Source organism: Eufriesea mexicana, unplaced genomic scaffold (genome assembly GCF_001483705.2).
Source record: "Eufriesea mexicana isolate 0111107269 unplaced genomic scaffold, ASM148370v2 scaffold596, whole genome shotgun sequence".
Lineage (NCBI taxonomy): Eukaryota > Metazoa > Arthropoda > Insecta > Hymenoptera > Apidae > Eufriesea > Eufriesea mexicana.
The window spans coordinates 494,790-520,795 of record NW_016908754.1 but is presented as its reverse complement, the minus strand read 5'-3'; the positions used below and the strand labels follow the sequence as shown (position 1 = coordinate 520,795).

General features: G+C 42.7%; 1 protein-coding gene across 1 annotated transcript in view; it reads right to left on the bottom strand.

Annotated features, from left to right (window-relative positions):
* The window catches only part of dlg1 (MAGUK family member discs large 1), a 329,265-nt gene that overhangs the window by 235,647 nt on the left and 67,612 nt on the right, over positions 1 to 26,006 (bottom strand). Inside the window, exons 3-4 of the mRNA XM_017897948.1 lie at positions 24,748 to 24,843; positions 13,881 to 14,054 (exon numbers count right to left, since the gene is read on the bottom strand). Coding sequence (XP_017753437.1) covers positions 13,881 to 14,054; positions 24,748 to 24,843 — 270 coding nt within the window. The remainder of the gene's footprint in view (positions 1 to 13,880; positions 14,055 to 24,747; positions 24,844 to 26,006) is intronic.

Sequence of the window (26,006 nt, the reverse complement as noted above, 5' to 3'; positions counted from 1 at the left end):
AGACCCACCGGATCACGGTTGATCAACGACGTGTATAGACGAAACCGAAGCTTTAAAAGGTACTCACAGCGTGTTCACAGTCGCGTCTGCGTCGCAGACTTTATCCACGAAGCCAACACGCGGCCGATGTCGAGGGTAATTCGCGAACCAGGCAGATCGTGATTAGATTACAAGCTGAAACGTTGCGAGGCACGCTTGCCAATTAAATCCCGGAACGCTGCCAGAGTTCTCCCATAAAACGGTGTACACCCAATGGCGTAGCCTGCGATCGAATTCAGACGCCGTTTTCGATAATCGAATATCATACCCGGCCAATTTTGATTACAGTTCATGAAGGTTCTCACGATGCTGAGATCCTTGCAAAATTCCTTTCAAATCGGACATCGAAAGTTTTACATCAGCTGACGCCATTGATCCATATCTCGCTACTTTGAGTATTAAACGAGGGTGCGATGACTATAGTTCACTTAGAGCTAGAAAATCCGCTTGGAAAGTAAGTCGAAATTTTTTAAACCGCATTCGAAACTCGAAGAGCTGATTTTCTTTTCGCAGAAAGATGGAAACAAAAGTGTGACAGAAATATATCAACTCCAAAATCTTGCTAATTTTAATATCTTTGTTATCGAGTGAAGTATACCTTATCCGCTAAAATGCCAGGTGTTATTATAAAGTCTCTCAGATGATATCAGAGTCAGTATCGCGATAAGATATCCCTCTTTATTCGTCAATTTCATATCTTTCTCCTCAGTCAGTGCTTCAAAAATTTCCAATCCTCTTTGAAAAGAAAGAAGCTTCAAAAATTTTCAAAATTCAAATTATTTCTCGCGGGATTTCGAGTCGGTGGCTTGGAAAAATCCATCGCTACTAAATCTGACGACACATGCGACGTTCTGGGACTGTCCATACTAAAACGCGTCGTTTAGGAAGTATTCGGAGCATTTCGCAGTCTAAATACGAAAAAAGGAGGAAAGGGAACGCGTATAATAGCGAGGATTTTATCGGAATATCAGAAAAACACACGCGTGATCGGCGATTAGGGGAAAATAGGCCGGAGCTGGCGCGTTCAGCACGCAGTTCACGGTTCGCGATTCGTCGGGGTGCGCGCCACCGATACGCATCAGGTGCATTAACGAGCGAGCCACGTTTTACGATCGCATCTTGCGTCTACGTGCATCATCCTCCGGCGCGCATTAAGCGCGATCGAGCCACGGTTACGTGTACAAACGAGCAATTTATGCACGAGACCTGTCTACGTGTAGGTTGTATACCATCGGTGACAGCGTGCGCGTGTACCCGACGCGCGTAATAAGCGAAATAAGAGAGAACTCGAACGTGTAGGAAGTGCATAATGCATGGCGGAATGCGGCGTTTGCACGAGCCGCGGAACACGCGGCGCGGTTTCGAGCGGTGCTTTGAAGTTGCAGCGCGATTTTGCGGCAGAGCGTAGCGGTTTTTCGAAACTATGGTAGACTGGGTAAAGCCTTCGGGTTGGTTTCGTGATTTCTCTCCCTTTCTCTCTTCCTTTTTCAACAGTGGAGAAAAATTTTTCTTCCTTCCACCGATATTTCTTCTCTTTCCTGTTTCTTTTTCTCAGTTTCCAATTTTTTCTCCGTAGAAAGGTTTTGAAAATCCTTTTCGATATTCCCAAAGCAGAAACGCGTATTCGAGGTACTGCGTGTTTCAGAATTTAACGGAGGATTGAGTCGGAAATGTAGGTTACACGCGCGGTTTCTAATTTTTCTAAATTTCGTAATGGTGTGCAAATTAAAATATGAGTTTCTATCGTGACGTATTATACTAGCACGCGGTCTGCGTTGGTATGAGTCAGACTTGCAGTGGTTGGCAGCTCAACTTTGAAACTATCCGAAGCTTTCGGGATTATGGAAATTGGAACCGTTTTGAATACGATTTGGAGCCTCGTGCGGAACTGCTGGGAGCCACGATAAGTTTCCAATGTCTCGTTAGATCGTATTTATAAATGTAAGAGGTATTAAAAAAGAAGAAAAATAAATAAATCAGTGTAAATCGTTACGGGAGCAAGTGCGACATAAATGAAACGCAAGATTTTCATGCTTTCCGACATTCTTCCTAATATATTCGACGCGGTTCGAATTTTCCGACACGTACTGGGCGATTCATCTGACATTACCTCCTTCATTTACGTCATCGATATTATCCACAGTGAAAAATGTTTAGACGAAAGTTGTACACTTTCAAGGGGAGCGAATTCTGATATTAATTTTGTTTATAGATAAACGCCAAAGGACATGTGAAGGTCATCTTTGCCTTTTTAGATGGAAACACCTGTTTTTCAACGCATTGGTGGTCGAGGCAGCACGACATTTTCGATCAAAAAAGAAGAAAAGAAAATAAATAACACCATTCATTACACACGTAAATATTTTCCGTCAAACAAAGCAACAATAATGTAAACCGAGTCAATAACATTAGGTGAATCATGGTATATGAAAACGGAGAAATGAAGATTTCTCGAATGCAGAAAGTAAAAGAAATATTTAATATAAATGAATCACGGAAATTTATATTCTAAAAGCATAAATATAGTTATAAAATATAAAATGTTAATAAATTATTATATTTGCAGTTAATAACAAATTGTTCGCAAGGCGAATTTACAATAAAAGTGAAAAATCTAATAAATTATTAGCTATTACCTGAACTTATAATGTACTTGTGCTAAAATGTGACTATAATTTGCAAAAAGTTTATATATTATTACACTGATTGTTTATAACAATTTAATATTGTTATTAACAAATTGCTCGCAACGTATATTTATAATAAAAGTGGAAAAATTAATAAATCATTGGTTATTAAAGAGGGAAAATAACAAATAATGGAATCGGTAAAGTTTGAAAATTTCAAATCGGAGTGGGGGGCTCAACCGATCGGCGGCTATATAAGGAGCGACGCGACACAGCGAAAGTCATTTGTCGGTTCGACTTCGGAAGTGTAACATCTAAATCTTCGTTGTGCGCGAGGGTGGGGATTCGAAGTGAGGTTGGGGTTGGCTACCCCACCCTCACCCCCACCCATTAAACAATTTACTAATAATTTTTATTTTGTTTTCAGGTATTAATTATTTTTCTATTTCAGCTTTTAATTATTTTTTCTTTTCTCAGATTTTAATTATTTTTTCATTTTCCAGATTTTATTTTCTGTTTCGACTTATTTTCATTCGAGTATTTCGTATAATATTCGAATGTTTCGTCGTTGGTTTCTTTATGTCTCATCGTTGGGTTGTTTGTATCTCATCTTTAGGTTGTTTATCATTTTCTTTTTCAGGTCTAATCTATTTTCCTTTCAGGTTTTAATAATTTTTTTTATTTTCAGATTTTAATTATTCTTATTTTTCCACATTTTATTTTCTCGTTTATATTCATCTTCATGCGAACATTCGAATATTTCGTATAATATTCGAATGTTTTGTCGTTGGTTTGTTTCTGTCTCATCGATGGGTTGTCTCTTCCACTTGGTTAACCTTCATGGTTTCTATTCGCTCGTTTTCTTTCCTCGTACTAATTCGTTTCATTTCAGGTTTATATTAATAATAATACATTCTGTTGTAGCTTTTAGGTTTCACAAGTTTCCTCTAGACTCCATTTGGGACACATCAATGGACGACGCGAGATGCGTTTAGACCTAAGTAGACATAAGATAGATGCCTAGACTAAGTCTCATGTGCGCGTCATCTGTACATGGGTAAGCTACCTAACTTGGAGCGAAATTTTCTATCTTTTTCCCCTTGTCCCTCTCGTTTACCAAATAGAACATAATTGTTCTCGCGATAATCGCGATCGTTCTTAAGTACCGACTAGCTTGCGCGACGTACTCCCCTGTACTCGACGACTTCGCGTCTCATAAGTCATCCTCGCGATTCGTTTCCGACACTCATTTCCAGCCACTGTCGATCTCGTCAAGCATCGAGTTCCAGGGACGCCCTCGGGTCTCTGTTTCCTCTGGACTCGATGCGGGGGTCCAGCACCCTGGTCGTACGCGACTGGGGCATGGGCCTGCAGTTGGACGGACATAGTGTCTACGGTTAGACCACAGGGATGATTAAGTTCTACCCCGTGTGGCAGGGATGCGAAGTGTCTGTCCGGCTTGCAAGGCCCCGCTGGACCCTCGTATCGACTCTGGAAGTTTCATTGGCTCGGGGACTATCCTTGGTCCACGTGTAAGTCTTGGCGAGTATGGCAGTGGCTGGACATGGACTAGGCCCGATCGAGAGGCTGCCGAGGCATGAAGTTGTCTTGTACGCGAGAGTACGTCTCGTAGGCTAGTCGGTCTTTCGAATAATCGCGAACTCGTTCGGGCGCGATCGCGATTTTTAACTTGCTCGCGTGTTTTATATTTTATTCCCTATTTTTATGAAACATAATATATCTTAGTGTCGCGACAATAAAGTAGTAGTATTCCGAATCGATGTCCCTTTTGTAAGACACGAAATATAATAAAGTGTCCGTAGATTTTCACTTTAACTTCTTTCGCTCCAAGTTAGGTTAGACTACCTTTGATACAGATAGCGCCAGTAGGATGCGCCACTAGGGCGCATGTCGGGTCTCAATGCGTAGCCACCTCCTCGTGGTGAGACCTGGTAATTGGTATCGTTTTCTAAAGATTTTTCTTTGCAAAACGATACCAAGCTAAGAGCTACGCACAAAGTTGAAAATATTTGTAATCTCTAGTAAAATTTCAATATTTCCCTTGAATATTTAAACATTTCTGAGGTTCCGAAAGTTATGTCCATAGAAATCTTGGAAATGTCGTCATTTCTTTTAATCGGTAGGCGTTAGATCTCCATTCAAGATATGTATTCCTAATACCAAACCGTAAAATCAGCCGAAAATTTCTCGCCGAGAAAATGACGTTATGCAAATGTAAAAAATGTATAAATAGGCGAATTCATTATTAATAATATATTAATATCATGAATAATAAATTATGCACAGCGTGAATTTATAACAAAAGTAAAAAATTAATAAATTATCGGTCATTACTTAAATCTATAACGTACTAATGTTAAAATGTACCTACAATTTGTAAATGAGATTATAAATTATTACACTTATTGCTAATAAGAAATTGCTCATAACGTAAATTTATAATACAAGTAAAAAATTACTAAATTATTGGTTATTACTAGTACATATAACTTATTTGTGTTAAAGTGTTTAAAATTAACAATGTATAATTTGCAGAAAGTTAATAAATTGCTAGACTTGTTGTTAATAACAAATTAATATTGCTAGTAACAAATTCTCTGTAACGTATATTAAAGATAAAAGTCAAAGATATTAATAAATTATCAGTTACCACTTGATAAATATCATATCAATGTTAAAATGTGCCTATAATTTGGAAAAGGTTTATAAATAAATACATTTATTGTTAATAACAAATTGTACACGACGTAAATTTACACTAAAAGTGGAAAAATTACTAAATTATAGGCTATTACTAGTATATATAACGTATTTGCGTGAAAATGTATGTATAATTAGCAAGAAGTTAATAAATTACTACATTTATTGTTAATAACAAATATTTTGCAGCGTATATTAACGATAAAAGTAAAAAAGTTAATAAATTATTGGCTACTACTTAAACAAATAACGTATTTGTGATAAAATGTATTCGTAACTTACAAAAAGCTAATAAATTAATAAATTTATTATCAATAGCAACTTAAACTTGTTGATAACAAATAGTTTGTAACGTATATCAACGCTAAAAGTCAAAAAAGTTAATAAATTATTAGTTATTACAGCGAAAAAGTAACTTTTAAAGGAATCGGTAAAGTACGGAAATTTTCGCCGATCTTCGGCCGGCTGCCACTATATAAGGGGCCCGCGTGCAGGCTCGAGCCAGTTGTGGCTTCGTCTTCGGAAGGTCCGCGTTAATATTCTTTCTTTTTGTTTCAGGTTTTAATTATCTTTCTTTTTTCAGATTCTATTTCTTTTATTCTAGATTTCATTGCTTATGCATTCAAGTGTTTTTTACAATATGCGAATGCTTCGTCGTTGGTTTATTTCTATATCATCGTTGGCTAGATCAATGGCTATTCAGTGGCCATTGTCCACTCTCTTAAATAATTTAACAATAATTTCTTCTTTCAGGTTCTAATTATTTTTCTTCTTTCAGATTTTATTTCTCTCATTCTATTTGTCTCTTTGTTTCAGCATTTGAGTATTTCGTACAATACTCGAATGCTTCGTCGTTGGTTTATATATGTCTCATCGTTGGCTAAATCTTTCCTTTCACAAATTTTACGACTTCCGTTCCATTTGTTTTCGTTAGAGCGTTCGAGTATTTCGTATAATACTCGAGCGCTTCCTCGTTGGTATGTTTATATCTCACCGTTGGAATGTTTCTGTCTCGTAGTTATGTTGCTCAGGTCTCGTCGTTGGCTTGCTCGTTCCATTTGGTTATTAACCTTGATGGTTTCCTCGTACTAATCCCTTTCCTTTCAGCTACATATTAACAATAATATATTCTGTTTTAGCTTTTAGGTTTCTCAAGATTCTATTTGCGACACATCAATGAACGATGCGTGCGTTTACTTTTAAGTAATCATAAGATAGATCCATAAACTAAGTATCATGTGCGCGCTATCTGCACAAAGGTAAGCTACCTAACTCGGAGCGAATACATATATTTTCCCTTATCCCTCTCGCCTACCAAACAGAACATAATTGTTCTCGCGATAGTCGTGATTGTTCTTAAGTACCGACTAGCCTACGCGACGTGCTCTCGTGTACTCGATAAGTACATGCTTCGTAAGTCATCCTCACGACTCGTCTCCGACACTCATTTCCAGTCACTGTCAATCTCGTCATGCATCGGGTTCCAGGGTGACCCCCTCGGATCAGTGCGTCTTCTGACCTCGACGGGGCGGTCCGCTGCCTAAGTCGTACGCGACTGGGGCTCGGGCACATGCTGGCTGACGGACTAGTACCATCTACGGTTAGACCACAGGGATGATTAAGTTCTACCCCGTGTGGCTGGGATGCGAAGTGTCTGTCTTGGCCGGCAACCGCCCAGCAGGGCCCTCGCGTTGACACTAGAAGTTTCATTGGTTCAGGGACTATCCTTGGTCCACGTGTAAGTCTTGGCGAGTGCGACAGTGACTGGAATTGAGCTAGGCCCGATCGGGAGGGTGCCGAGGTATGAAGTTATCTCTGTACACGGGAGTACATCGCCCAGGCTAGTCGGTCTTTCGAATAATCGCGAACTCGTACGGGCGCGTCGCGATTTTCTATTAGCTCGCGTGTTCGATATTTCATTCCCTATTTTTATCGGAACTTGAAAATATTTTAGCGTTGCGACAGTAGAGTTTCAGTATATCGAACCGAAACCCCTTTTGTAAGACACGAAATATAATAAAGTGTCAGTAGAGTCATTTTAATTTAATTCGCTCCAAGTTAGATTAGGGTACCTTTGATACAGGTAGCGCCAGCAGGCTGCGTCACTAGGGCGCATGTCGGGTCTCGATGCGTAGCCACCTCCTCGTGGTGAGACCTGGTAATTGGTATGGTTTCTCAAAAGAAAACCATACCAAGCTAAGAGCTACGCACCAAAGTTGAAATATTAATCACAATTTATATCTGTAAATTAGATATAAATTAGTCATTAATTAAAATTAGGTTAGTAATAAATTTAAAATACTGATTAGTATCTCCAGCAGTAACATATACATTATGAAGAATTACGGTAAATAACGTAAGGTAAGTAAGGTAAGTAAAGTAAAAAAAAATAATTAAAATCTCTAGCAATAGATAGGGCATGTATACTATGTATACCATATATGTAGGCCATAGGTTAGGTTACAAAAGTATTGTTCAAGGAATTCTTGAAAATGACGTAATTTCTTGGAATCGTTCGACGACCGACCTCTTGTCATGTCATGTTCTCCTGATCCAAAATCGTGAAATCGGCCGAAAATTTTATAGCCAGGCGGAAAATGCATTGTCCGAGAATTCTTGGAAATGACGTCATTTCTTGGAACTGGCGCGACGAGCGACCTCTTGTCATGTCATGTTCTCCTGATACAAAATCGTGAAATCGGCCGAAAATTTTATAGCCAGGTGGAAAAAGCATTGTCCGAAAATTCTTGGAAATGACGTCATTTCTTGGAACTGGTTCGACGACCGACCTCTTGTCATGTCATGTTCTCCTGATACAAAATCGTGAAATCGGCCGAAAATTTTATAGCCAGGTGGAAAAAGCATTGTCCGAAAATTCTTGGAAATGACGTCATTTCTTGGAACTGGTTCGACGACCGACCTCTTGTCATGTCATGTTCTCCTGATACAAAATCGTGAAATCGGCCGAAAATTTTATAGCCAGGCGGAAAATGCATTGTCCAAGAATTCTTGGAAATGACGTCATTTCTTGGAACTGGCGCGACGAGCGACCTCTTGTCATGTCATGTTCTCCTGATACAAAATCGTGAAATCGGCCGAAAATTTTATAGCCAGGTGGAAAAAGCATTGTCCGAAAATTCTTGGAAATGACGTCATTTCTTGGAACTGGTTCGACGACCGACCTCTTGTCATGTCATGTTCTCCTGATACAAAATCGTGAAATCGGCCGAAAATTTTATAGCCAGGTGGAAAAAGCATTGTCCGAAAATTCTTGGAAATGACGTCATTTCTTGGAACTGGTTCGACGACCGACTTCTTGTCATGTCATGTTCTCCTGATACAAAGTCGAGAAATTCAGCAAAATTTTTCGTCAAGGCTGCAAAAGTTATGTTTGCGAAGTTCTTTGAATCATCATTAATCATGTTATCGTTTATTATCATATTATGTTATCATGTTATGTTCGCCTAATACAAAATCGCAAAATTGGCAGAGGGTTTCATGCCAACTCTACAAAATTTATAGGCTCAAAATTCTGTAAGCATGTAAGCTCCTTTAATGTTATGTTATCCGAATACAAAATCGCAAAATTGGCAGAAGGTTTCATGCCAACTCTACAAAATTTGAATTATTGTACATACTCAAAATTAAACAATTTAAGAGGAAAAAATCTTGCAAAACGATTCCAAGCTGAAAGCCATGCCTGCATTTTTATGTAAACAAAGATAGATTAAGTTAATTGTGCGTTCAGTATTCGTTTTAATTTCGTACGTCATCTGTGTTATCCATATTCCAGCATATCAATTCTTTTTGCTGAATGACTTTCCAGGGCGTCCAATTGCTTGCTCGCAATTATGAAATTATCTGCATTTCTGTCTTCTCGTTTCTTCTGACCTCGAATTCATAGTCAACAACCCCCAGCGATTCCAGCAATTTTTCTACGAATCGAAAGATATCTACGTATTTTGGCGAGTCTCTCTGCGAAATAACCCCGTTGCGCGGCGTTGCCAGTGAATAAGTTACGACACGAGGGTTCAAGGTTCACGTACGTGTGGTCGATTGCAAGTACGCAGTAAACTCCTAGTTGTCATCGTTCGCGATGCGCTTTATCAGGGGTCGATTAAACGATCCGAGCGGACTCGCGAGTGGCTGACGAGGCAGCTCGCGTGTCGCGGATCGACCGGTTCAATTATAATATTTTATAAACCAGGCTACGCTCGAGCTCGCGTGTAATTCGGCTAATTGCAGGCCGATAACGAAGAAGGTTTATCGTTAATTAGACGTTTCCCGCGGCTAATTTATGTCTGCGGCATTACGCAACCGGCGATTTACATGCACTCGAAACCCGTGTCGCCCTACGGAACACAGCCGCGATCGAATCTATTTTAATACCGTGCCGCGACCAGGCTGCAGGGAAACGGGCGAGGTGGAAAAATATGTCGAACAAGGTGAAACAGCGGAGATCCAATGCTCGGCGTGGCTGCTGGCCGTCCGCGAGAATAATACCCTTCAGAGCGTTCTCGCGCGCTCACAAAAGGATCGCGTAGAAAGAGACACTGTAGGAAATAAAATAGTACTAGACGGTATCTGGGTCACCTTAAAGGGCACACGCCTAGCTGAATTACCCGCGAGAAATGGCCAGAGAGTGCCTCGAGCCGGTTCAATTTGACCAAACACCCCATTCCATTCGAGTCCCGAGTCTATTCCATCAGCTGTGCTTCGAGAGTCTCGTTTCGATCTTCCAACTTTGACCATGTCGCTAGATGAAGTAGCATCCGCGTTACGAGTTGCTCACGGTCCAATTGTTCCATTAGATTATAGAATTGTTCCGTTTATCAGGCGTATTATAGTTAGACGTAATACTGGATCGAGTGCATCGAGTGCATCGAGGCATCGATCGGGCTGAATTCGCGTAAGTGGCAATTAGGCTTAACTTAATGCATGCACCTGTTTGGTCATAAGTGAATCAACGAGAAAAGGAATTTGAAAGCCTGTTCTAACATTTGGGATTCATAGTCTTGCGATTAAAATTGGATAATTATTTAGAACGGGGATGATTATACCGATTTTGGTGATTTTTAAGGTATTTCGTGAGGATTACAGCTTGGAGGAACTCTTTCTTACGCTAGGCACATAATAGACACCGTTTTCTTTTAATTTTTCCACAAATTATTGCCATATTTGCAAGAAATTATTGCGATACGCTGCAATGATTGCGTATGGCATTCGCAATCTTATCTTTTGTTCATAAATTATAGCAAAGAAGGGTGCAGGAACGAAATAGCGAAGTAAGTAATGGCTATGCTCGAGACTGGGTCACAGATGTATATGTAATGGGAGCAGAATTCAATGTAACGGTACCGACGATTTTTCGCGAACATTTTTCAAAATGTTTCCTACTATCGTACATACATAGTGAATAAAAGAAGCACTGACATACTGTATTATGAGAAAACTGACCAGAAGATATTAGTTTCAATCTGTCAATTCGGATGAAAATCTCAGAATAATCACAATCACAAAAGATTACACGAGCAACAATCTTTCTCCACGTATTGCAATACCACTCTAATCACATTATAATTATAATTCTATAATAATACAAGATACGACGAAATTATTAATACCAAAAAAGAAATATTCGAAAGAAACTGAAAAGTCAGAAAACACAGGTTAACTCGATCAAGCTATAATTACCGCGCCACCATCTTGCACACCTAACCTCACTTTTTATCGTCCAACAAAACCCCGCATGCTCGCGTGGAAGCAGGAAACGAAAGATCGGCGATAGCTTCAATCTGTCAATTCGGATGAAAATCCCAGAATAATCACAATCACAAAAGATTACACGAGCAACAATCTTTCTCCACGTATTGTAATACCACTCTAATCGCATTATAATTGTAATTCTATAATAGTACAAGATTCCACGAAACTATTAATACCAAAAAAGAAATATTCGAAAGGAATTGAAAAGTCAGAAAACATAGGTTAACTCGATTAAGCGATAATTACCGCGCCACCATCTTGCACACCTAACCTCACTTTTTATCGTCCAATAAAACCCCGCATGCTCGCGTGGAAGCAGAGAACGAGAGAGATCGAGGATAGCACTAGAAAATCGGCTTTTTGCGTGGAAGCAGATGATCTCGCGGATTTTTCTTTCGATCCTGGGACAGTGGGGAAATTTTTCGGCTCGCGCAGTGGAGAGCTGACGGAGAGACAAGAACATCGCGATAAATCACGGCGAGCGAATGGAGAAAGGAAGGAGCAAAGCCAGAAGGAAAATATATCCGCGTGACGGACGGGAAATTATTGCATTATGGCTGAGAACGTATCGTCGGCAATTCCATTCGGGGAATGGAACTCGAATACCAAAGAGCAGCAGCGTGCATGCTAACGTGCTTCGCGTTGCAAGTTCGCGCTGCGATCCCGAGGTAAACAAGCATATTCTGTGTCTCGCGATATCGTGGAACTAGCAGCGAGTATCGGCGATTTAAATTGCAACGCGATTTCTTCGTCCATAAATTTTTAGCGACGTGTCGTTCGCGAGATATGCATCGATCGGATGATTTACATAGTTCTGTGCAATGGTGATGGTGAGTGTGCTTGTAATATACGAAATATGCCTGGTGCCAGTGAACGATGTACGGAGTGAAGTGTGTGAAACTGCATGGAAGAAGTCAGCGTGTATTTATTTCTTAGACGTAGCTGGGAAGTGTAGGTAAACGTTTTCCGAGATAACAGAGTGTGTGAATGCGTGTGCAAAAGTTTTCGAGGATAAGTGCAACACGTGAGAGGGAGAGCTCCGAGTCTAAATAGCGCAGCACATCGTGGGGTGTTTAGCTTCAGCGTTTTGTAGTCAGTGATCTATTTTGTAATCATTTTTACGGAACCTACGTCTCGACCTCGAGTCAATTATTCTTGCAAATTTTCAATATAGTCTCTAGATTGACGAAGATAATTATAAATATTGGAATGAACGATGCAATATACGCTTAGACTCTACTAGATTCTGTTTTGGATCTGTGGAAAAATTTGTCTCTCAAGCTGGAGTCGTTTTCCAGGATCTTCCTGTGTTCCTGTGTTCTACAGGATCACCCGGAATCGAGGTAGATTAAATCAGGTACGTTTAATAATAAATTATGGAAATACATGCTTTTTCCTAGTCGATATAACTGCCTACTATGTCATTGAAAAGAATCTACGCTTTCGTGTAACGCGTATTCGAGAATAAAGCATATCCAGAGCACCTAAAGCGCTCTTACTAACGATAAATTCTCGATATAGGATGCAAAGTGTATTACGTTGCTGGAATCAACAGTGTTACGAGTTGATCGAGCAAGTCGTGAACGGAGAGATGAGCCCTAGCGTTCGCTTTCGCTCCGGCTTAATGCCAGTCGATTATTAGCTTTGCCAAAACCAATCGATAGTGAACCGAGGCGAATATATGGTTCGTTTCACCGTCAAAGTGATTCAATCCCCGAATCATCCTTCGACATGTATTTCATTATATTATTTATAAGGACAATTGCTAATTAAATTGATAAAAATATCACCATTTTGGAATTATGTCGATTATGTGCAATTATAAAAATTTATCCTAAAGATTAACCAAGAATTTATCATATCGATCGGTGAAAAGTCGAGGAGAGAGAAGGGAAATACCATATAAACGTCAGGCTGACGAATCGATACATGGAATTCGTGCCAGACAGCGATAAATCAAAGGCGTTTATCCGCGAGGAGGCACTCGACCCGGCATCGATCACTCGCGACAAAAAAGCCATTACGCCCGCGCTATTCGCGGCGGCAAGTCGGTCGTGCCGGTAGAGAGGATCAATAATGTGTTTCAATTTGTCACGCCGGTCTACGGATACCCCTTGCTTCTCATTAACGCCTGAGACGGTCCCTTTCCGGTCGAGCTTCCGAGTCGCTGATCACATCGCTATGAAGACGCACACGCGATGTACGCGAGCACCGGTCCAACATCCGGAGAACCGACCGCGTCCGACGCGGTGTCGCCGAGTTACTATGGTCGGGACCGCATCGTCCACGTGCTTCTCCGAATACCCGCGCGATAACGTAGAGCGCGACGTTATCGAGTATTCGACGCTGGTTCCATCGAGCGGAGACTCGCGGAAACTGATCGCGAGAGCGCCATCTCTTAGAGGATGGCTGAACAGTTTCGAGAGTGGGGAGAGTCTTCGGTTACCCTCGGTCGAATTAAACACGGTATTTTATCGATTAACGACGGTCGGTAATCGCGTGCACGAGGTAATTTACCAACGTCTAGCGTCACTTTTAGTCACGCTTACGCGAAATCCCGTGAGATGGCGAACCATTGAAATACCTTCTGAGCATGCGTCGACAGAGGTTCGCGGGAATATTTAACAGCGTAAACTTACGTTTACGCTTCTATTTCATTTGATTTCGTTTACGCGTCATTTATAATTGAATAAACGATGCAATGATAAGTATCGTACAAAATATTACCTTGTTTAGCGCCTCGTGACTGGTTAGGATGTGCTGACTGCCATCGGGGTGAAGGATGCGATCGACCGAATTCGGTCTAGGAACTCCGTCCAGTTGGCCTGCCTCTTTCAACTGGGGTGGCGATGGCGGTGGTGGCAGCTGCTCTTCCGCTCCTCCGCCGGCGTAACGCGTCTTCTGCAATCCCAGAATTTCATCGTTTAACCATCCTCCATCGATACATTCTCAATATTAATTAAAAATAAACACCACCGTACTCCACGTTAACCATTTTTAAACACCTAATAGACTATCGAGCACCATTCGCGTTTATCCTGTCACAGTTTAACGCACGATAGCTCGCGTTCTAGATCCCTTTCCTGCCGACGCTGTCGCAGCTTCGTCGAGCATATTTCGCTCGGTTTAACGTTTCGCGTGCTCGAAAAGATCATGCTCGACGCAGAGCACCGAGAAACGAATAGGAAAGGGGTGACGACGAAGGGGTCTCGAGCAGGGGTTCGACTGGCGAGCTTGCCAGCATCGGGTTTCGATATCGACGCCGATTCCGCCGTGCTAATCCGCCTGAATCCCGGATTTCGTTTCATTATCGCGACCACGCGGGGCTTCTGGATACGATGGTCCGTCGAGTGGCCAACCACGGTATCAATGATCGAACGTTTATTGAAACCTTTCCGTTTCAAGCTCCTCGCACCTCCACGCGTGTGCGAATAAATGTCAATGCGAACGTTGTCCGTGGTTTCATCGGTTCCATCGGAGCCACGCCGACTGCGCGTTTAATATTATTCTCTCTGTCATCTCGTTCCTTCTCGTAATACTGCTGCAACGTTACAGGGAATTGTCAGTGAGACGCCGCGAGAATATTAATGCTAATGACGCGAAACGAAATTGCGGAACAAAAATAATGGAATTTGAAATTTGAAATTTTAATGCCCGAGTAACTGACTGGAAATTGAATTATTCAAGAAGATAGTGCGTTTAATATCGAAATAGAGGTACTTTCAAACCGCCATTTTTGGATTTCGTGGTTTAATATCGGTCTTTGGAATGGCAGGGTGTGACGGGGAATCGAGAGTCGATATTATAGGAATCTACTTGTATTTTCACTCGTTCGTTCTTAACGCTCGATGTTATTCTTCGTTTCCATTTTATGGCGTCTTTCCTGCCCCATTGTCGATGCTTCTTGCCGTGTAATGTTGCCCTTTATCGCAAAAATTCCCCATTTCGCTGTCCTTTCTTTATTCCCCTCACCCTATCCGTTTTTATATCCTTATTTCCTTTTTATTCCTCGAATCTACTTTGTTCTTGCGCTATCTATCTTATTCCTGTAACTCTTCTCCCCGTTTTACAGTGTCAGTTTCTTGCTCGTAGAATCCATTTCTCAGAATTTTCATAGCGCACTCTTGCCGCCCTATACTTACTCTCTTGATACCTCGACGTTACCTTTTCATCGCTATAATTCTTCATAGCCCAGGAACGAAGTTATTGGCCTCTTCGTTGCTACGATACTCTACTCTACGGAATTCTCCACGCGATTGGGTCGCTTGCTCGAGTGTGCAAATTTTTCCCGGTCCCAATTTAACCGCAAGTACGAGAGTGGTTGTGCACAATGGCCGCCCTATTCGCTCGAACACTGTCCGCAGAAGTAGCCGAAACCGAAAGGGAACTCGCAGAAGCACCCAGAGTAGTCGAGCATCAGGGGCGATTTCGGTGAAAGTGACCATTAGTGACCACCGACTGGCCAGTGGAGACCACCGAATGGTTATAGTCCACGTGGAGCACCCGATCAAGGGACAGTTGTTAGCGTAGTCTATCGTCGGACATTTTGTCGACGGAAACGCAAGAACCGGATTAGGACCACCGGTGACAAATCTGCGGTCAGCCAGGGTGTCGTGTGCTCGGTATTACCTTCGTGATCGAGTCGACGATTCACCGATAAGGTAACCGATAAGGTATAACAAGTCCTCTCGTAAGTACATACCTCCGCGAGTACATACGTAGATGCAATATATAGATCGCCATATATCGTGGTATTTCTATACCGAAAATTTAAAATAAAATGCCTATTACCTTCCGTAAATTTAAAATAAAATGACTATTACGTTCCGTAAATTTAGAATAAAATGCCTATTATTTTCTCCATTGTGTGAAAGGAAAAGAATTATTTATCTCTGGGCATACATACGTGCAATATCGTATAGTGGATCGCCATATATCGTGGTACTCCTATATCAAAAATTTAAAATAAAATGCCTATTATTTTTCGCAAATTAAAATATCGGAAATTTAAAATAAAATACCGATTATTTCCCATAAATTTAAAATACTGTAAATTTAAAATAAAATGCCTATTATCTTTTCCAATACTTAAAAGGAAAAAGAATTGTTTATCTCTAGAGGTATATACGCGTAATAAGCGTATAGTAAATCGCCATATATCGTGGTACTCCTATACCAAAAATTTAAAATAAAAGGCCTATTATTTTTCGTAAATTTGAAATGAAATACCAATTATTTTTCATAACTTTAAAATACTGTAAATTTAAAATAAAATGCTTATTATCTTTTCCAATACTTAAAAGGAAAAAGAATTATTTATCTCTAGAGGTATATACGTGTAATAGCGTATAGTAAATCGCCATATATCGTGGTATTCCTATATCAAAAATTTAAAATAAAATGCCTATTAGTTTTCGTAAATTTGAAATAAAATACCAATTATTTTTCATAACTTTAAAATACTGTAAATTTAAAATAAAATGTCTATTATCTTCTCCGATACTTAAAAGGAAAAAGAATTATTCATCTCTAAAAGTATATACGTATAATAACGTATAGTAAATCGCCATATATCGTGGTACTCCTATATCAAAAATTTAAAATAAAATGCCTATTATTTTTCGCAAATTAAAATATCGGAAATTTAAAATAAAATACCGATTATTTCCCATAAATTTAAAATACTGTAAATTTAAAATAAAATGCCTATTATCTCTTCCAATACCTAAAAGGAAAAAGAATTATTCATCTCTAAAAGTATATACGTGCATTAACGTATAGTAAGTCACCATATATCGTGGTACTATAACGCGTAAATTTAAAATAAAATGTCTATTATCTTCTCCGATATATAAAAGGAGAAAGAATTATTTATCTCTAATCGTTCGTACTCTTGATTACCCCGAATACAATATTTCTGGGTCCCAGAGTATTTCCCATTAACGAAAAATTCCGATCTGCATACGCGATTTATTAACGAATCAACGAACGACGAGTAATCCTGCGAATCGATTATAGAAACGAATGGGGCGAATTATTCGTACACGTATTATATACGTGCGACAAGCATTCGAATTGGCAATTTGTATTAAAAAATATAAATTTTCGGTTATTGAGTGTAACCGCGCGAATCGGTGTCGCTGCTTGCCGCTTTAATTTAGAATCGCGTTATAACCCGGACACCGTCGACGCGTCACTTCCGATAACGCGGGCCACGAATTTCCTCCAACAGAGAGGCCGTATTAGTTTCGGGCGAAAAACGGGACGAATAAAACAGATCGATGGAGTTTCCGACTCGATTTACCGATCGGTCAATTTTTCAACGTTTAAATGCAACCGTGGCGATAAATGAACTGCGCGCGGTTGTCGACGGTGCCAGGAACATGGAAACGGCAGGGTGCAAATAAACAGCGGCTTCCTGCTTCCCGAACAAATTCCGCTGCAAGTTCCGCGCGAAATTTCCAAGCGTATCGAACGATTAAACAACGAAACCGGCGGGTGATGCGATTACGTTCGAAAAACAGGGGAAACCATACTACTCGGAACGCTGATCTCTCGCGTGACTATAAAATATCCTCCATCGCGAATCGCTGTCGCGGACTGTTCCAGTGACCGGTTCCCACGTCGCGCAAACGTCGACGGGTTAACCCTTTCGGGGTACGGAGGAGCTTGCCGTGGTTATTGTTCATTCCCTTTTTACACTCATTCCCAATTCACAGACCGTTACGATCCTCCATAAAGACGCGAATCCTTCAATTAGACATTTTAACTAACATCCTTCGAACCTCTACCTCCATCAGGAAAAACCCAGACCTCTACCTTATCCCTATTTCCATGCATACCCTCAAGAACAAGGGACCCGAATCGAAGGGACGATGGTTTACTCGTTTATAACCAGCGTCCCACGATTCGCGGACACCTCGACCTCCGAAACTAACCCCCCGAGTCAACCCCCATAAAAGAATTAGAATTTCCCAAACCTAAACAAATTAACAATTTGTTTAAACTTACACTTCCACCTACCAGTTCCGAACCTCATGCACATCCCTCCAACGAACACGCCGCCAAGAGGAGAAAAACACACCCACCACTTAGACATCTCGACAGCCAATGATAGCAACAGACGAACATATAAAAATACACGACACCAAGACGACAGACAGTACAATCATCAAAACGACACAAACGACACCACGGTAGAACGCATATCGCTAAGACATATTGTAAATTGCTGTAGATATATAGATATATAGATTATATTTAAACCTTCAAAAATAGTTTACGTTCTTAGAACGACGTAAACCTTCGCCTGAATTGTTCATACGGTCGACAAGAAGATTCGGACGATACAGTTATACATTCGTGGTACGAGGAAGTTTTCCACGAGAGTGGTTGCACTGGAAGCCGCGAAATCGTATTTTTTGACGCTATACTTTTCATTCGGCTCGCGACAGTCGTCGATGACGTTTCACGGATGCCGCCAATAGGCGACGGTGGTACCCAGAGAACGTTTCATGGCCGCCGCCAATGGGCAGCAGTACTGTGCGTTGCATGAAAGAAGTCATCGCGTTCGGTTGCGGGGCAACAGGGGCATTCCACTTGCTCCGCCTGTACTCTTGTCAGTAATACCCACTCTTCTATGACACTCCCAAAACTACTATCTCCAAATTCGATAACGCGATACGTTAACATAGGCGTAAGATATTCGCGAAAGAAACGTTATCTCAGAGTTAACTTACAACGAATTGGAAGCACTACTACGCTAGGCAATAAACGAAACGACACCAAAGGATTGGAAAAGATTTTGTAAACATGTAGAAACACTGAAACACGAATATTAGGCGAAAGATGGAACAATAGGAGACGCAACTGAAGACCCAGAATTGGAAATACAAAGCAGTGAGTCGAATAAGAAATCAGATGACAATAGCTGAAAGATTTATAAAGTAAAGAAGTACAAAAGTAATAATAATTAACACGTTGAGTGCGGCGCCGATTTTGCTATACTTTCCGCTCAGGCGGCAGCTAGTGAGCACTTGATGCCGAGCGCTCAAGTATATTGAAGGGTATGAGCAGAAGATTACTTTGTTTCACTTTGTCGTTTGGACCGTGAGAATGGTACAGCCAATGCACAAATATACAAATTATAAACAGAAGATAATGGGGTGGGGAATGCTAGAAAGGCAAAAAGGCGATCACCAAGAAACGATCAGTCGAAAAAAGCCACGGAAGTGTAAAGATTCACTTTAGCAGAGGGAATTAAATTTTTACAATATATTAATTGTCGTTGATAATTTAACCCTTGACAATGCCAGTCTTACGCACCGATGATGATCAAACGAAAAATTAGCTGTCAGTCCCTAGAATCCACACCGTCCAAACGAAATGTCTACTGTTAGACCCTAGGGACTGACGTAGCACTCAACGTGTTAACATCATTTATGAAAATTGATTTAAAACTTAAGATGTATTTTTTATGATAAATTAATAATATAATTGCATCATACTAGGCAACCGTTTAAAAAAATCACACGATACAAACTAAACATAAAAAATATGTATATAGTACATCACGTTTGCTGCATAATGCAATGAAAAGTTAATCAAGATGCTAATTAGCAATTAGTAATTGCAAATAATCACGTGTTCGTCGGAAGAATCTGAAGTTAATGTGCTTTTGGGACGAGTCTACGCTCTTGCATCTATTTCTTGCGTCTGTCTCACTTTGTCTCGTTGCTTCGTTCGTTTTCTTTGTCACACGGTGTTCTACGACCGAGCTAATAGGAAGGGATCAGTTCTACCAATAAGGGAAACGTTTTACTCTACTTCTGCCATGACGTTAGAATGTTTGGGCTGGTGGGGATTCGGTCCTACGAGTTTCTCAGATGACTTCTTTCACGCAACGCAGAGTAGTACCGAAAGGGTTAATTCTCAGAGACTTACGTGATTCCAGCAGCATCCGCAAAAGTTGCTCGACTGTTTGCTGGCGCGTGTGACCGCGTTACGACTAACGTGCTCCCCGGAGTGACAGCTTCTCTTTGTTCTTCGTTTCCTCACCTTGATAGGCACCCCGTACACATAGTCGCTGAAACGACGCCGCGAATGACGCACGATGGACACCCAATCGATCATCGTGTCACCGTGTTCGATCAACGTTCACCCCGTTTATTCGTTACTTCGTCCGAGCACTCGTAAACCTTCCAATAACCCTACTCATGCCCGCATAATTACCCCAGTCTGCCTCGATCAGACACCGAGTACCGAAGTCCGGCGAAAATCTGGTGAAATTTATTCCACTTCGACGAATCTCCAACGTGTACGAACGGTCTATATATCGTAGACCTAATTCCTCCTCGCGCAACTTACTCCACTTTGACACGTACCCGACGCGGCTCGGCTCGTATTCGAGTGCGACCCTCGAACTTGGTCGATCGGTTTCTCCAATACGAAACGGATGATCATCGGAATCCCGGCGAGCGTGGAATTTCTTCCAGTCACCGTTTCTCACCGAGAGACACTTGGACCCCGCCTTCGTCGTCGGATCTTTCATAAAGCTACCCCTCGCGAAGCGACCACCCTTCGAACCTCATCGATCCTCCGCGAGACTCGTGGCAGCCAGGGTTTCGCGAAAAAATCGGCAAAAGCGTCTTTCCTCCCGGGGATAAATTTCCACGAGGAATATTCGCGCTCGACTACTATCGCTTTGAGACACTCGTCCGGGGGGTTGGTCCGCGGCACTGCGAGGGACCAGCGGCAGAACAAACGGAGGAAAGAGGGATCGGAATCGAAAGGAATTCCGATCGACGTCGGGCAGAGCTCCCGAAGCCAGTGGAGATAGATAGGTAAGTAGTTTCCGTAAGAAGGCTCGCGTTGAAGGATGAATAGCTGGTGCAGTTCCTTTAACAATTCCGCGAACGGTGCGCCGTCGGATAAAGAAGTTGCGGCAAGTGAAAAATGAAATTTAAGGGAGGCCAGGCTTCGACGAGGCTGCCGAGAGGTCGGAGCTAATGGAAGAAAAATGTTTTGTATTCCTGCGGTGCAACGTGAAACGGGGCCACGGGGCTCGTGCGTACGACCCTTCTAGATTGCTGGCGGAAATCGGTAGGGAAAAATCGATGGGAAGAAAAATCGGTGGATGAAAATCGTTGTTTGGCCTTTCGGGGTTATTTCCTCGCGTGGTTCGAGCAGAGACAATGTTCGGATCTCGCTGCCAGCCGTTTAACAGGGTTAGGCTCGTGCACGTGCCAGTGGGTCGGAAGAAGGAGGAGTTCAAAGCGTGGTAAAACGTTTATGCATTTCCAAGAATATCAAACGACGCCGTTAAACTGTTTACAAGAGGATCACGGACCACGGGGGAAAATGGCAACTGCTGGTAAACGCGCGTGTTCGCGCGTGCAACTGTCCGCTCCTTTCCTCCGCCTGCTCGCCGGAATTACGCTCGCGTTTTCAGCGATCACGCGGAAACCACGAAACGCGTAAACAGTCCGCGAGAAAGATTCACGTGCTGGATATTTCCACGCTGTTCTCCTCTGGCATTAGCGGGAGCCAAGGATTGCACGTCGAGGAACGCGTGGTAGCATGGATCTCGTACTCGGACCTTAGCTTATTTTCCTTAGCTCGCAGTTTCGGCAAGAGTTATTCCTCGCCAGCTCGTTTTACCTCGAGCTGCCGAAACAACCGATTTGACGCCGGTCTTCCAAGAAAAACACGATGCTCCGAGACAAGATCGACTATTCGTGTCAATCAGTAGGTGCCATTTTTCGTTCCCTCAAAGTTCACGTGGTCTTCTGGTTTCATCGATCCATCGACGACTGCTTCGACGAAACGCGACAGTCCTCGAAACGAGGCGAGTCTCGTCCTCTATCGAAACGTTACACGATTCGGACTCCGGAGACGTCTAATAATTCAGCAGTCCTCGACGAGCTTGATCGCGGAACTCGCGTCGTCGATCGGTCACGGGAACACGCGAGGAGAGCACGGAATTATCGCTACACTGGTATCGACGGGCAGGAAGACACGACGAGGAGAATCGATAAACGACGAGGCACGGCGTACTGCGAGTACGCTGCAAGTACACTGGAAGTACACGGAAAGTATACTCGAGGAAGTTGCGTCGGGTATAAACCTCGGAGGGATGGACGTCAGCGCCGGTACTGGCGCTAGAACGTCTCGACGTTGGTGGTCGCCGCGTTCCGGCGCTCCTACCAAGGCGTCGTGGTCTAATTCCGACACGCTTCTTTTCGTCGAACACGGTCTTACCACCGTTCTGCCCACGTTCGTCCAGCGTACTTACGCGAGTTCCGCGTCTGCAACCGTGATAAAGGCCGGCATTAATCCGGTTTTCCGTGCGAACGAGCTCGACCCGACACAACACCCGCCTCCGGTTCCCGTAGTCTGCCTCACGGTCAGGCTCGAATCGCGTTTCATATGGTTTCCGCGATTGATCAAGCGGGGAGAGAAACGCGGCAAATCCTCGACGTTGTAAATATTCCCGGACAATGGAGACGCGACGCCGGCCGGAGATCGATCAACGGCGGGATTGTCTTCGCGCTGAAATTTCGCGGAAAATTTACCCGCCGGGCTGATTAAGCAGCCGTTTAATTAAAGTTCGCGCGGCTGGAAACCGTGGAACCGGCCGGAACTGTCGGTTCAATGGTACGGAACAGCGCGACGTTATATCGACGGTTATTTATAATCCGCGCCCCCGAAACGTCGCCATTATTTCATTAACGTTCCTGCTCCGCTGTAATTCCGAGACGAACGATCCGGCTGAGAGCTACAATTATCGTCCACCGACTCGCCTCGCCCTCTTCCGCTTCGTTTCTTCCCCGGTTCGCGGAGAATTGATGGTTCGCGCGAAAGTAACCCTCGAGTACGATGTTTCTCCGTTGTAATTTTCTTCCGGCGAACATCATCGTCGATCGACTCGAAGAGGGTAGTCGAGACGAGTAGCAGTGATTCTGCGATTTAAAAACGGGAAGAAAGAACATGGCTCGACGAAAGAAATGGTACAAACAGCTCGTCGGATGTGTCGTGACAATGATCATGACAACCGAGACCGGTTGAAAACTGATATTTCTCTGGCACGGTTCGCGAAAGATTTATAATTTATCGGAAAGTAACTGTCAATCCGATATCTGGATAAAAATTTTCATCCCGTCAATATTATCCGCGAGTTGGAAAAATGCGATAAAACGTGCCGAGTTTTGTAATCAGTGGAAAAAGGAAAATAGGAGGGATTTAAAAATAGAGGGAAAATAGGAAAAATTGGGTGAACGCGTGGGAAAAATGATCGCTACGAGAGACGACGGTTTCGCGCTTCCCTCGCGGATTAAACAAGCAACGACCGCGCGATTGCATTTTAACCGGGTTAATCAGCACGATTAAATCAAACGGAATACATTATACGGAATTTCCACACTTTATTTGCAAATACGGATGCCATGTAACGGCATTGATAATGCAGTCACGCTGATTTCTGGCATAATTTACAAATTGTCTCGCCACAGGCAGCCTTCCACGGTTCTACGTTTAATCGCCGACTCTGTGCTACACGCCCCCGTTAATCGACGAAATGGAGCATAGAATTGAAGCGGATTTCAATCGCGAAACGTCCACAGACGGAATGGAAAATGGCTAAAACTAAATGAAATTACAGTCAGTGTCGCGTCGCGTTTGCATTCGAACGCGTTATCGACGCGATTTCGCCGCGTTGCTTGGCAAAGGAACAGTTCCCATTCGTCCCATCGACCCTTCCAAACGAATTTCATCGTGCAAATAGTGGCGTAAGGAAATCCATTCAACGAGTTTCCGAGACAGCCGAGCTTTCTCGGAGAAATAAGCGGCAAGATGACGAGGATCGTAAGCGGTATCTGGGGCCAGGATAATGCATCTTTCCTTTTTTCCGCCCTGTTCGTCACGGAAATGAGAAAACGAAAAGGGACAAGGAGAACGTCGGAAGCTGGAAAATTATAGTTCACTCTTGATGCACAACGGATTAATTTCTGTTTTTGTCGTGTCTCGGGGAATACCCATTTACGAGCGCGGTTAACGGAAGCATGTAATAACGGGGCTGAAAGACTTTGCTCCAATTCAGACGAATGCTTTTATTAATTATTCTTTCGTTAACTTTTATAGAAAAAAGCATTCGAAGAAAAGTGGATCGAACGAGGAGATATCGGCGGTCGCTAAATGATCGACGCGTGTTCGTACTCGAGGTTGTAGAGGAATTATACGGGAGAAATGTGTCGGTAAAATAGGAATCCTTAAGTTTAAGGTAAAAATTGTAGGAATCTGACAGATATTCCTATTGCCAACCGAGTATCGCTATTTGAGATTCGATCCGATCGATTAAATTCCACGTTACTACGTATATAACGAGAAATGACAGTTCTTCGTGTTATAGTTAATTTCTCGACTAGTCTCGGCGTTTCAATTTTTCACTGCTCTCGTCGAGGGCGTCGCTGATATACCGGTTGCGAGTTACAATTATCGTTAGCATACCTGAGTTCGAGCAGTATCGACGTTTAGTACAGTTAGTAAGAACGGAGGCCGGAATTAATTTCTCACGCGACATTTATTTAGTCTTACGAACCTGAGTCTCGTCTACGTGGTCTGGAGCCTCCGGACTGGCCGAATTGCGGCCATAAATGTTCGACAGAGTCTGGTTCACCGGGAAGTCTGGACCACCCTGCAATAACCATACGATCTAAAAACATCTCCACATGTCCTGTCGACGAGAAAACGATACGTAGTCCCGGTAATCTCTGCGTTTTTCTAATTAAAGCATCGTTATCGAACATCGTGCAAGCCGAATTCGTAAAACCCGCCACTCAACGTAGCAACTCATCCCGACGACTACTCCCCCGTCGCTCTAATAACGATATATTAAACATGCACGGCATAACTTTGAAGGGCCGCTTTATGTCAGAGGCAGTTTGGTAGTTTCGTTTGATCAGTGATCGTTTACGTGTACCGGATCGTGGCTGAAATTTCTACAGCCGAGTTAAAGGAACTTCGAAACAACGCAAAATTTGATACACCGTCATTTTCCATCTCATCTCTCCGAAATAACAGCCAATCTTGCACCGTGGCCGTTGCCAGCGCGTTGCGTTCGCCTTAATCAAAGAATTCGCGATAAGTCGTAACGATGGCCGCCGCGAGTTCGATCGAGCAAACAAGGGTAGGATTTAATTTTCGAATCAATTAGCTATTAAGCCTTAACTCGATCCCTGGTCGCAATTTAAACTTCTCTACCTGGCTCCTTGTTTTCCCTGTCTTTGTCGCGTTCCAGCCCCTGCCTAGCGTTTAACGCTAGTTCGATCTCTCGAAGGCTAGGAAGTGTAGAGCCAGGCACAGGCCTGCAAGGCGGGCAAATAAATAGAGACGGTGAGACGCAAAGTCAATTATCGTTCAGCGAGTGCTGATGGAAGTTCCGTCGAGGCGCGTACTGCGACCGCGTTAAACGAGCCAAACGGAATTATTCATGACGAACTTTCGATGCGCAGGTGTGTTTAACATCCCGCGCCACTTTCGCCCGGCCTACCAGCCTGCACTCTTTATTAAATATACACTATTGCCCTCATCGTTCGACCCTCTCCGTCACGCCCCGTGTCGCGACAACGTCACCCCGTGGCTCGCGTCGACCAACGCGTCGAGAATTTCTTCCCATGCCCTTTTAACACCATCGACGTCCCTGCCACTTCCTTTCCCTCCTTTATCCTATATTCCTGCCGCGATAAATTCCCAACCACGATTCCTCTTTCTTTTACATATCCGATTCGCGTCGCTCGTTCCGCTCCACGCTGCTTAACCCAGCTTTATCGGAAGGGAACTCCGTTAAGCGGGAGGGAA